The sequence below is a fragment of the Girardinichthys multiradiatus genome, chromosome 6 (genome assembly GCF_021462225.1).
Source record: "Girardinichthys multiradiatus isolate DD_20200921_A chromosome 6, DD_fGirMul_XY1, whole genome shotgun sequence".
In the NCBI taxonomy this organism is placed as follows: domain Eukaryota; kingdom Metazoa; phylum Chordata; class Actinopteri; order Cyprinodontiformes; family Goodeidae; genus Girardinichthys; species Girardinichthys multiradiatus.
This window is the reverse complement of record NC_061799.1, coordinates 8,189,395-8,203,382: the sequence shown is the minus strand read 5'-3', so window position 1 is coordinate 8,203,382 and position 13,988 is coordinate 8,189,395. Positions and strand designations below refer to the sequence as shown.

The following is a 13,988-nucleotide window of genomic DNA, read 5'->3' as shown; positions in this document are numbered from 1 at the left end:
TGTTTTAAGTGGTTATTTAAAGGGGATATATCATGCTCACAAATTCTTCCTTTTCACACTTAAATAATTTACTTGTGGTCTATATAAAGTGGAACTGCAATGCTTTGGTCTGAACTCCTTGTTATTGTAGCTCCACAGGCCGTTCCGTGGAGCTACCCGTTCTGAGGTGCGCCTGAGAGCAATTTGTTTTAGCTCTTTAAATGCTGTTCGGCCCTTTCACACCTGCCACCCTTAAGGTCAAAGAGCACTCCACTTTAACTCATTCCGCCATTTTTGTTGTTTGATAACAATTATCTAGGGCCGCAGAAACAAGATATTAAAGATAATATAATATTGAGCTTGGACTATAAAATTGCAGCAAGATATAAATATGGTGGATACACAAAATTGATCAGCTGGAGGTCCATGACCTTATTTAACAGTTCAGCAGTAAATACTGTGATGATAGAGAATACTGAACGGACTAATATAACCAAAATAGAATATAAAGATATTTCTGCAGCACCTGGAGAAACTAGATTAAACTTTTCTGCACTCCTACAGACTCCAAATACACAACAAAATGTATTTAAAGGCTAAAAAATTGGATTTTGCATGATATATCCCCTTTAAAACGTTGTTTTCTTTGACTTCACTAATACTAAAAATAACTAAGTTTCAATCTTCTTCCCTCAGTCAAAGTACCAGCACCGAACAGTGTTGTTGTTAGTAGTACAAATTAGAGCTTATGTATGGTAAGTTTATTAATTGAAAAAATATTGGAATTTTGAGTGTCCAATCAGCTGTTCACTGGTTTGTGATTGTTAATGAGGTTCACTTATGTGCCTACTAAAGAAGGGTCAATGTACTGGCTGGCTGATATAGCCCTAAGGAAAGGGCATGTGTAAAACAGGCTGCTAATTAGTAGAGCTTGAGAAAAACGCCACAGATATGTAGAGGAAATGGGAAAATCTCCACCATCAGACTATGGAGTCCCTGAAGGAAAAAGAAACTGCTATTTCAGCCAGCTCACTTCAACCTACTAGTGCACAGATGTTTCATGCCCAAAGAAAATGGCAAAATTACAACCGTATTAGCCAAAGTAAATATAAAATAATCAGCATGGGACATTGAGCACCAGCTGAGCCAGTTTCTAAATATTTGCATCAGAGTGAGCCATCCTGCCTTAGTGTACAACCCACTGTCGACAGCAATCATCCCACAGTGTGCAGAAATAACAGAACTACAATGGTGCAAAAACTCAACAGAGTGAGACAAATTAAGACTAAAATAAGTTTGTTGCCGTACTTATACCAAACAATGGAACTCTGCTACTCTAACAAAAAGGATTACTAAAACCACCATATTGCAAAAAATACTTTCATTAGGCATAAATACCTCATTCAAATCCATTAAAAGAAAAGCTACGCTTTTAACAAAAATAGGACAGAGGCTGCAGTACATTAATACCTTCCATTTTTAATATGTTAAAAGTCATGTTTATGTTGCCATATGTCTTTGTGAGATAACTGCACAATTTTGGTGTAAAAAAAAAAAAGAAACAATTAAACTATAAAGAAGCAGCCAAATGAAAAGAGTTTTTGTTGCACCTGCCATGTAGTTAGTTTGACATGTTTCAATGTTGGACAAGCTGAGGACAATGGGATGGCTGGCCTTCAGAAGATAAACTAAATTCTCTAAATGTTTTAAAGACCGCGGGTTAACCAGTTTTATTCTTTTATTGCAGTTTTACTAGTAAAGTATTCTTTTTGTTTATTCTGAGCTTTAACAGTTACTTTGAGAATGTCACCAAAGAGGTGATGTTTGTGGAGCACCCAAATGCAGGCAAAAGGAAGGCATAAAAATGAAGACGTTTAATAATACAAAAAGCAGCTTACAAAATTCAAAAATCTATAAGCTGAACAGAACATTGTGAAAATAAATAAATCCAAAAACAAACCAGGAACATGGAGATCAGACAATTGAGGACAGAATTGCACGGGGCAGACAAGAGCAGGATTGAGCAGATGAACCAGCAGTGACTAAAACACCAAATGGGAATATATACTCAGAGAAAATTAATCTGTGGAACAAGAACCAGCTGAGAGTCCAATCAGAAAACAGAGACAGAGGGAATCAAAGAGAATAAATTGCAGAACAGGAAATAAACAGACCAGAAACTAATAAACAGTACACAAACAAACAGCAATAGATATAAGAAAGACTCAAAACCATCAGGAGACTGGGGAACTCAGTAACAGTAAAAAGACAGGTAATGAAGTGAATAAACAACAGAAAGGACTAGACTATCCAAAATAAAATAGGAAGTTTCTAATAAGAAACTAAAGACAACACTAAATGCAAGAAACATTACTACCCAAACATGATAAAGTGCAACACATGACAGAGATTAATATCCCCTCCTATCTTCCATGCACTGAACAGAAGAGACCATACTCAACTTAAACTATAGTACTAAGAACCTCCTTTTTATTTTTACTTGAGTAAAAATTTTCTTGCTGGGGTCTTTCTGCATGGAGTTTGCATGTTCTCCCCATGCATGCGTGGGTTCTCACCGGGTACTCCGGCTTCCTCCCACAGTCCAAAGACATGCCTGTTAGGTTAATTGGTCAATCTAAATTGCCCTTAGGTGTATGAATGAGTGTGTGCATGGTTGTATGTGTGTTGCCCTGCGATGGACTGGCGACCTGTCCAGGGTGTACTAAAAATTTTCTTTGCCCTAATCTATGACTTTTAGCCAATTGGCACAAGGCTAGACAAGTGCCATATATATCATGTAACCATCCACAATGAGCAGGACTGTACGGGATGTAAGGCAAATCTCCAAATCTTACTCTTAAAGAACTGCAGCAAAGAGTGGCATCTTGCGTGTCACAGAGTCTCCATATCAGCCATTACATCTACAAGCCAAGCGGCATTCTGGGACTGATGCCAGGAAAAAGGCTTTTCTGCCCTACCGTCACAAACATAAAAGCAGAGCTTGTTATACTATACTGCGTCTTTAACTGGAACTGAGTGCTTTGGACAGATGACTTTTAAACTCCTTTCATTTTACTACTCGAAAAAAAACACCTAACCATTAACCCCACATTACTGATGAATTTACCAATAACATGATATAAGTCGATGCAGCATGGACTACAACTCATAGCATTCACCTGAGTGCTAAGTGTAAGGAATTGGTGAGTTAACCTGTATCAGGCTGGGCTCCTTATGAAGGTTGTACAAACACATTTAGTGTTATAAATACAATAAAGAATGCTGTGCACTGCCACAATATGTTACCGGCGTCAGATTCTGCTGACCAACGTTTTTTTTTTTCAGATAATACAGATCCCTGGAGTATCATCCAATGTCTCTGCTCTGTCTGCACACACAGACTCCTGTCCTGCTGTTGTTTTTGCCTGGCATCATAACACTATGTCCAAGAGTAATGCACAAAAGCAGCATCAGTCATTCGTCAAAGAATATGCCCGGCAGCCGATGCTCCAAGGCGGCAGCGCCCAGTGATACTTTTCAAAACTGTTCCATTCAGAAGTTTCTGATTAAACTATTCAAGGCCATAGTCCAGTAATCTTTCCTGTCTCAGCACAGTTCAGAGTGATGAATTTAATGAGGTGAGGGCCCCAATAGATGTTATTTGAAAAGACGCGCTGCAGCCCTCTGGATGTGTGATCACATGGTCGTGACTACCTCCCAAAATGGATCAGAGGTTTAATATTGGTGGGTCCACTTCAAGCCCCCACTCCCACGACGGAACCTTACAGCTGGTGTACAGAAAACATTTGGGTCGTGGATTGATAGGATGATCTGAAAGGGGGTTATGACGGAGCTCTTCAGCAAACAAACTCTGAAGGTGGTTTTGGTAAAAACCAAACGATTAAAATAAGCTAAAAGCCCTCATGCCCACTGTTAGATATGGTGGACGATTTGTAATGCTGTGGGCCTATTTCTTTTCCAAAGGAACTGTGAACCTAGTTAAAGTGCATCTCATCCTTAAGACTTTGGAATACTAGGAGAGTTAAAATAAAAGTTTATTAGAAAACTGAAAATGGGTCGTCACTGGGTCTATCAACAGAATAATGATCGGACCAAATCAACAAAGAAATGGTTTACCAGTAATAAAATCAACTTTCTTCTGAACCTGTGAAATGCTGTGAGTGCTATCGGCAAAACGACATTGTTCAGGATATTTACAGCAGAACTACCATTTAAATGACAGAACTTTAAGGATTACTAACTAGAAGTTCCCAGAATCTCTGATTAACGCACAAGGTATAAAAACTTCTTTCAGTTGCATTTACTTGAAAGATTTTGTTACCAGTAATTGTGCCACCTGGGATTGTGTTAAAATCAATTACAGGGGTTGGACAATGAAACCGAAACACCTGTCATTTTAGTGTGGGAGGTTTCATGGCTAAATTGGACCAGCCTGGTAGCCAGTCTTCAGTCTTCAGTAAGAGCACAGTTTTACTCAAAATATTGAAATGCACACAACATTATGGGTGACATACAAGAGTTCAAAAGAGGACAAATTGTTGGTGCACGTCTTGCTGGCGCATCTGTGACCAAGACAGCAAGTCTTTGTGATGTATCAAGAGCCACGGTATCCAGGGTAATGTCAGCATACCACCTAGAAGGACCAACCACATCCAACAGGATTAACTGTGGACGCAAGAGGAAGCTGTCTGAAAGGGATGTTCGGGTGCTAACTCGGATTGTATCCAAAAAACATAAAACCACGGCTGCCCAAATCACGGCAGAATTAAATGTGCACCTCAACTCTCCTGTTTCTACCAGAACTGTCCGCCGGGAGCTCCACAGGGTCAATATACACGGCCGGGCTGCTATAGCCAAACCTTTGGTCACTCATGCCAATGCCAAACGTCAGTTTCAATGGTGCAAGGAGCGCAGATCTTGGGATATGGACAATGTGAAACATGTATTGTTCTCTGATGAGTCCACCTTTACTGTTTTCCCCACATCCAGGAGAGTCATGGTGTGGAGAAGCCCCAAAGAAGCGTACCACCCAGACTGTTGCATGCCCAGAGTGAAGCATGGAGGTGGATCAGTGATGGTTTGGGCTGCCATATCATGGCATTCCCTTGACCCAATACTTGTGCTAGATGGGCGCGTCACTGCCAAGGACTACCGAACCATTCTTGAGGACCATGTGCATCCAATGGTTCAAACATTGTATCCTGAAGGCGGTGCCATGTATCAGGATGACAATGCACCAATACACACAGCAAGACTGGTGAAAGATTGGTTTGATGAACATGAAAGTGAAGTTGAACATCTCCCATGGCCTGCACAGTCACCAGATCTAAATATTATTGAGCCACTTTGGGGTGTTTTGGAGGAGCGAGTCAGGAAACGTTTTCCTCCACCAGTATCCCGTAGTGACCTGGTCACTATCCTGCAAGAAGAATGGTTTAAAATCCCTCTGACCACTGTGCAGGACTTGTATATGTCATTCCCAAGACGAATTGACGCTGTATTGGCCACAAACGGAGGCCCTACACCATACTAATAAATTATTGTGGTCTAAACCCAGGTGTTTCAGTTTCATTGTCCAACCCCTGTAGTTCTTAAAGTAGGATTTTCTAATGCTGAAGAAATATACTCAAATTAAACGCTGGATTTTTATTTAGTATGAAATTAGGCTTTTTTACACATTTATCAGGGCTGCCGACAGATTTGTCTGTGCCTCTATGTCTTAGAAATGGCCGCTCGCCCTAAAAAAAACCCACTAGCAGCCTTGTGGGGAAACATTTGTGTATGATTTGCTGTTCAGAACTTTAGCTTTGAAAACATGGTAAAAACAAAGCTTATTGCAATGCAAAGCTCACAGCATCAGAAAACCATAAAACCAAAATCTCAGAGTCTCACATCATCTTTTTTTTATCTCGTGGCCTTAAGACAAACTTCTTGTTGAACTCTAAATACTCGTTAACCCTTGCTCGATCGGTTAGTGTACCTTTCCCAAAGCGCTGCCTGCTCTTCCACATATACTTCGCTCTCCTCCCGGGAGGCCATTATATCAGCGCCACAAGAAGAACGAGAAATAATTGGTGAGCTGGGACGGTGTGGAGTGTGTCATTACAAGCTATCATCATAACAATAGGACAGGATAAGCCTCCATCTCCGCTGGACAGATGGTGGTTTAGCCTGCAGCTATTCCCTCAGCATGTGGCGAACAGCAGAGGTGACAGGAGGTGGAGCTATGGGTGAACTGGAAGCCTCAGGGTGTGCACAAAAAGCAATCGCCAATGAAACAGAAAACTTTTTGGAATAGGGGGAACATTTTTATAAAAGGTGCTGTTGTAGGGTCAAACTGACAGCCTAATCACATGCTCCCACATGAATGACAGCAATGTTATATTCACTGTGGTGTTAAGCCTATTACAGTGGTCAGAGGGGTAAAACTGCATTCGAATCCCTTGGGGTATTTAGTAGGATGTAGAAAAAATATTCCATGTTATTTAAAGCATTACTGCTACTGGGACTGTCTCCTTTTCTTTCTTTTTTTATAGGATAAGGTTTAAGAAAATAAATAATCACATTCAGACAGGAACAGATTTAATGCCTCAAAATACTTTTTTACTACAGTTGCGTAATCTGTCGTTGAATTGTTTTGGATAAATCTAACTTCTAATTTGAGTACAATTATTCAGTGGGAAGAATCCAACATTAAGAAATAATTGCTCTTCACAAAAACACAGCTTGAACACTTATCGGTACCCCTGCTGTCACTAACCTCTTTTTCCAATAGGACAGCAATTAGTTACAGGTCGATTTTGTTTTTGTTAAACCCTTTCAGTGTTGTTTTGGGTAGATATGAAAAAAATGAAACAGCCAGAGAATGGTCGATTTTCCCTTAATGAGCTTTCTCTTAACACTGAAAATACATAAATGCATAAAATCTAAGAACTCCCATCACTTACAGTCTGTAAATGCATCAACTAACTAACTTTATCTTGATGCACTTTTTGAAGTTTAATAAAAAATGAGGTAAAGACTAGGGATATATGGTTAGATGCATAAATGCATATTTGGAGTTCCTTCATTTGTAGCTGGATTCAAAACTACTACTTCCATCACGGAACCTGCAGCACGCCGTTCCTCTTTTAGGTGTTACAGTCTACATAAAATTAACTTATTTCAGTTCTTCTATGTGCCATGGCTCCCACAGCCTTTGGAAAATGAAACAAGCCCACAGCATATCAGATGCTCAGCCATACTTAACAATGGACATAGGACACTTTTCAATATAGTAATCCTTTAACCAACCTGATGTGTTTGTTTTTGAAAAGATTAATCCTAGTCTTCTCTCACCAAAGCATAAAGTCCCAGTAAGAAACCCAGTAGAGTTTAGTAACCTCCACCCGTTTATGTTCATGATTAGTAAGAGAGAAAGCCAGTTGGCTAGACGAGAGCATCTATTGGTTGTTAAGGAAGCTTGGTGACCCTGCTTGTTATTACGCCACCTGCAATCTTGTCAAAAATAATTATTTCTTAAAGTGGAATCTTTTTTTTTTATTAAATGTGCTAAAATTAAAGGTTGAATTTTTTGAACATTTTCTGCATTAGAAAATGTTACAACACCAAAAGATTACTTAATTTTAAGGATTTCTTCCCATCTTTTTCATGGAGGCATGGAAGTATTTTTTTTGTTTTTTTTTTTTTTTTTTTTTTGCATCTGCAGGACAAATGTGGGGATCTTTTGCAAATAGATCATGCATGGATGGATGTTCTGAATGCAGAGTTTTGTAGAAGTTGTATTTTATGTTACTGTCAGGCTTAAAATGCTTAATCCATAATCCTCCAAGTGGCCGTTGGGTGAAAAATGTAAGCAGAAATCTTAAAGGAAGCAGGACTGAGCGTGGTGTATAAAAAACCCTTAGGAAGATAGGTGGCAGCAGGCCATTACCGATGCTGGTTGCCTCTGACTGCTCTAGCTGTCAGCATCTTCATAATTATCTCCGATTATTCGGTAATTTTAGAGAAGAGGCAAAAAGTCAAGGGACTCCTAAGAAAGCTGATGTGGCAAACTCACTGGGAAAAACAAAAAACAATATAAAAACAATGCAGGTCTCAATAAAAGATTAGCAACACAGTCTAAAAGATTCCTGAGATAGAAAAATGGAGAAATTGATTTATTTGCCTGGAGATGCCCGCTAAGTATTTGTTCCACTTGGTTAAACCCTTGACAGTGGTCACAGCAGAAAAGAAGCATTCTATTCTTCAACCAAACCCCACAAGACTATAAGAGCATTCAGACCAGCTTATTTGCCTGTGTGCAGCCCAAATGCTGACAGATGGAGGATATGAAATGGATGCTTCAACTGCCTCCTAACAGCTGCATCAGAGCAGGAATACATAGGAATTATTGTGAGGAATACTTAGACAAAGGTGGCAGAAGCTTCTGCTAATGCAGCTGCAGGAAGTCGCAGAAGAAAGGCACAGCTCCGTGCACTGTAAGGGGATTAACTCCTGCTCTCCTGCCGCAGAGGTCACTCACAGAGCCACCGAATGGCCTGAAATATCCTGAGCCCAAATCCAAGGAATGAGTGAGGATTGCAGGACTGTTTGCACTCAGAATGCTTAATGATGGAAGCCCAGGGCACACTTTGAATCACTTCGGTTGTTCTTCAGGTTTGCTCATCTGCTTTCCACTAATTTGATGCAGTTGTCAATAGCTGTGAGGGAATGCAAAGCTTTACTGCAAACACTAAACTGAAAAAAAAAAAAAACTCAATTTGCTAGCTGGCTTTCCCTAGGTAGATAATCAATCATGCAATATGAACAATATGCCTTAAATTATACATTTATGAACAGAGAGAACACATTTCAATTACAGGTACGTTTGAAATCCAGTATTGGCTTTTAGTTTAGATGTTGTTGAGAATCATGTACTTTCGTGCACCCCCCCTGGCTCCCCAAGATTCAAATGGCCCCCTATATCTGGCTGTAACTTTAAAATCTGGCACACACATTTATATCCTAAATATGAATTAAGGAAAAAAGGGAACAAATTTCAATGAGTGGCAATATTTATTCACTTAGATTTATTTAATAATTCTAATTTATTATTTTGTGTACCCATATGGAAAGCTCCTCACTCCCCCATCCCCACTCCACTCCCACTCCAGAGATACCGTTGTTGATTTTGGTTTGGTACCTCCTCAAAATTAAAGTGGCCCCCCATCTGGTCGCCCTTTTAAAAACTTGCTGTACGTGCCCCTGGCCCACTGATTATGTGGCATATTTTAGCAAAATGCCAACCCAAATCCTAAAACTCCTAGTGATTACCACAAAGACACACAAAGAGATCCACGTCCATCATCCTAAGACAGAGGGCTCTTACCTATAGATCTTATACCGGGTGCTGAAGCCCTGCTGGTATCTCTCCAGAGCCTCCTGGAACTCCAGCGACCGGTGGAAGGGTCCTTTATCCGACAGCAGCCACTCCAGGGAACCGGGGACGCCTTCGCCCTGCCCGACCGCCTCGGAGGTCCAGCCGCAGCATAGCCACAGGCTGAGAACCACCAGCCCCTTCCATAGCAGAGACAGCCGCTTATGACCGATCCTCTGACGGCTCATGCTTCGCCCAGCGACACCTCATTCTCTCCGGACTGGAGGGAGGACGGATGATGGGGGTGAAAAGTCGCGCCTGGCGCAGATGTAGATTGTCAGCAGTCCGAAATAAAAATCCAGACAAAAAGTGACAAATAAAAACGGAGATTTTTTTTGTAATAAGAATAATGATTTTAGCTTCAAAAATAAAAATATGCGCTCTTGAGAACCTGTGATCCGGGTGCACAGACGTCCAGATTCAATGATCAGATTAAACCAATGAAATCACCTGCAGATAATATTGTCTTTAAAGCGCAAACTCCAACTAGTTTTCTCATTCTTCGCTCACTTTAATTCGACAGAGGACCCTCCGGTGTCCGCGCATTCCCTCGCTCCCCGGTGAGAAGTTGAGGCGCAGCGGAGTTCATGCTGGGGCTGCGCTCAGAGACATCTCCGAAGGTGGACCCCGAAGGGCAGATGTCACCATCCGGTCCGGAATCCCTCCGCTCAAAGGCCTGAGAAAGAAGAATATATGCGCCGGGGAGACTGTGGGCTTCAACTCCGACTGCTCCCCTTTCCAGTGTGAGCTGGTGAGTGAACGATCTCTCGCTTCAACAAAGAGAGCTTTTCTTCCGTAGGGTTTTTTTTTTTTTTTCTTTCTAGTGAGACAGCAAGAGGGCGAGCCAGCGCATCGTGATGAGGGCAACACAAACACTGAGAAAGATCACTCAAGTTTTGGCGAAGAACGTGATGATGATATGATTGTGACCAGAGCCAGCCCAAGACTGTATGGGGCCATAGACTTTGATTTAGGTCCCCCTTTTTTATTGAGGTGCATCTCAAGAAATTAGAATATCATTGAAAGGTTAATTTATTTAAGCAATTCAGTCCTAAAAGTGAAACCTGCATGTAGATTCAGGAGCCATGTCATATGCTGCACACTGCATTGAGTCAGCAATTAATCCAATTTACTGAGTGCATATACTTACTGTAACTGCACATGGACATACTCCTCCGTAGGCCTACATTTCTGTATTAAAAGTCATTTTTTATTGGTTTTATGTAATAGTCATATTTTCTTAGAACTTGAATTTTGGGTTTTTATTAGCTATGTTCATAAAAATTCACAAAAATAAACTCTATTAAAAGATACAGAAAAAAAGATACACACATTTAATTTTCTTTACCAAAAAATTGGAAGTGTGACATGTGTTTGCATTTAGTCCCCTCTGCTCTGACACCGACATAATATTCCATGAAACCCATTGCCTGCAGAAATACCTGATTCGTCAATCAACCACCTGTCAGTTCTTTTAAATCCTAAATAAATTTAAACATTTAAGAATTTAGAGTTCTCTACACTTCATGAACCTTCAAAGCAAGTTAAAGCTAAGCTCGTCCTTAATAAACATAACTACACATTTGAACCTTTGAGATCTGTGTTCTGTGGGAAAAGTAAAGTATTCCTGGATGCTTGCTGGTCTAGGGAATGTAAGCAATCGTTTTTTTTTTTTCTTTTTTGCTCATGCCCATCCCTAATCCTTACCTCCATTTATTCTGAATATTTATCATCACAATAAAAAGAATTTAGTCCAGTTTGTGTAAGAAATGATCACAACGTCCATTTGTATTTGAAAATTTGCAATTTTCCAAGTTGCAATGTGGAAAATCAGCTGGAATTCCCTCTGATCCATTCTGACTAGATCTTATATACCAGTCTATTCTGTTTGTGGACCTAATAGTGATTAAATGGTTTTGGATCAGGGCTGCACGGTGGCGCAGTTGGTAGCACTGTTGCCTTGCAGCAAGAAGGTCCTGGGTTCAATTCCTGGCCTGGGGTCTTTCTGCATGGAGTTTGCATGTTATCCCCGTGCATGCGTGGGTTCTCACCGGGTACTCCGGCTTCCTCCCACAGTCCAAAAACATGCCTGTTAGGTTAATTGGTCTCTCTAAATTGCCCTTAGGTGTATGAATGTGTGTGTGGTTGTTTGTGTGTTGCCCTGTGATGGACTGGCAACCTGTCCAGGGTGTACCCCATCTCTCGCCCATAGACTGCTGGAGATAGGCACCAGCTCCCCCGCGACCCACTATGGAATAAGCGGTAGAAAATGACATGACATGGTTTTGGATCAGTTCACCTTTTGCCATTTCCTCCCAACCTGTAGATAGATGGACACCGACCACAAACACTTATATATTCATCCTTACATTTATAATAATGTTGTCAAAGACATTTATTTATTTTGATTTTGATGCATAGGTGTGCATGTAACTATGCTCACAATGAGAATGAGCTGTTTCATGTATTCAAAAAGGATATTACATTTTACTTCAGTGGCAAAGTGAGATACATTTAAAGTCAGCTAAGACACTATTTCTATTTTTTTAAAGAATATTCCAACAGCTGTACACAATGGAGAAAGACTAAAGCAAAATATGGAATAAACACGCACTAAATTTGGAAGAAGTAAACATACTGGGCAGAAAATTGCTTTGTGCCAATCTGCCCTTAGAAAAACTGTGTCATAATCCTCAAGTTTCCTTATTTCTTTTCTGTTTTACCTCTGTTGTTTATGTTCTCTTGTTGCTGTCATTTGAGTTCATTTATTGTAAATAAGTTTCCTAGTTCATTGTATGTTGATTTTGTATTCCTCCCCATCTGCTGCTTTCTCTTCTCCCTCAGCTCCCTTTCACTTCATTGGTCTCAGCGGTTCCTCTTATCCTTCAGATTACTCACACCTGCATTCTGTCATTTCTTGATTCATTCCTCAGAATTTAAGCTCACCTGTTGCAATTGCTCCCCTCTGGATTCTCCTGTTTCACTCCCTGTCTTAATGCTTTTTATTACTCCTGTGTTCCTCGTTCTGTTTTCCTGGTGCCACCCTGTGAGGTCTCATTATTTGTTAATAAGCTATTATGCTCATCCAATGCTCTCATCTGCACCTGGGTATAGTTCCACACCCAAAAGCTGGTTAAACAGGTGGGATGTTAATTAACCTGCATTCTGCTGTTTACCAGAAACGTCGATCTAGTCCAGGAGTGTCCAACTCCAGTCCTCGAGAGCAAACCTGACTTAACTTGACTTTCCAGGGTGGGCAAGGGATGCAGTTGGTGGGGCAACGCATCCCCTAATATAAAGGTAGGGAAATCAGTGAAGCTAATTTTCAACAGAACATGTAAAACACAACACTGCACCTTAATGATCAGAGGTAGAGAGGACCTAAAGCTGCATCATCCAGAGCATAGTAGCCAACTGGATCACTGTGTACCACTGATGCGGTACCACCAATGACTGCATGCATCTGGAGAGGAGTTAAGATCTTAGAGAGAATTGTTCAAGTACCATTTTGACTGTGTGTTTGCATTGAGTGTTAGCGCTTTCATTATTTGGAGTGAGATTTATTTGGGCAGAGTAAGAAATTGAGGAAAAGTTTGAGTCTCACTCTAAAGAGGGACAGCACTCTGCATATCAGTTTATTGCTTTTGTTAGTTAGGTATTTTGATGAATTATTGAGATAAATAATACCAAAAATGCTCAAAGTATTTCCAAAAGATTTTAAATCACACGTATAACAAAATAAACATTATATATTTTCTGCTGATATTTATTAGAGTCTCAGAAACACATCTGTTACAGTAAACTATGAGTACATTAAAGAAAATGATCCAGAATTGTTAGCGGGAACAAACATCTCCAAAGACAATAAATAATGTCAAGAGACTTGGTTTTGTAGCTAAAAGAGGTGTTTAGGAAGTGACCAAAACTGTAAAAGTACAAGATGATGAAGAGGATCAGCACCCATTTGAATTCCTAAAAAATGTTACTTGAAGTAATTAGCCTGGCCAAGGTTTGACGAACCCAGTGTGGAGAGAGAGGAGGAAAGAGAAAGGGACTCACTTAATGAGATGAAAACTGTTAGAAAACTGGTACCAAAGAAGAGAAATAACCTAAAAGCTTTTTCTGCATCTATTGCTGTGTTTTATAGTTAACACAGCCATATTGAATCTGAGGCTGGGGTTTGTGAAGCACTTCCAGTAGTCCGATTTCAGAACATTTTCTGGATGTTTCAGATCATGGGAAATTCTACCTACAGAGTACAGGTAGAACACACTATTTTTAATAGATTCTAGGGTTTTTTTTCCTCTATGTGCCACAGCTTCATAGCGTGCAGCTTGCATGACTAAACTGGTTGAGCTTCTCTTTGTGAAATGTACAGTTCTGTATTCACCGGTATGAAAAACTGCAGGCCATTATCAGGGAACAGATTTCTTGGTTTATGTGTTTCAGGTTCAGGAGTGCACTCAGCTTGCGCTCCCCAAAGTGTGATCATTTGCACGAAAATGCCATTTTCTTCCAACTAAAAGGGCTATTAAACTCAAAATTATGCAAAAGAAATCTGTGACCTCTA

At 40.3% G+C, this 13,988-nt stretch overlaps 1 protein-coding gene across 3 annotated transcripts in view; it reads right to left on the bottom strand.

Moving 5' to 3' along the window:
* Positions 1-10,276, bottom strand: part of LOC124870665 (BMP/retinoic acid-inducible neural-specific protein 3-like) — a 46,184-nt gene extending 35,908 nt beyond the window's left edge. Inside the window, exons 1-2 of one of the 3 annotated variants that reach the window (XM_047369487.1) lie at positions 9,869-10,276; positions 9,371-9,676 (exon numbers count right to left, since the gene is read on the bottom strand). In XM_047369487.1, the coding sequence (XP_047225443.1) occupies positions 9,371-9,606 (236 nt within the window). In that variant the 5' untranslated portion in view covers positions 9,607-9,676; positions 9,869-10,276. Of the gene's footprint in view, positions 1-9,370 lie in introns of all 3 variants that reach the window. The other 2 variants (XM_047369488.1, XM_047369486.1) reach the window with 2 other exon arrangements.
* Positions 10,277-13,988: the final 3,712 nt, after the last annotated feature.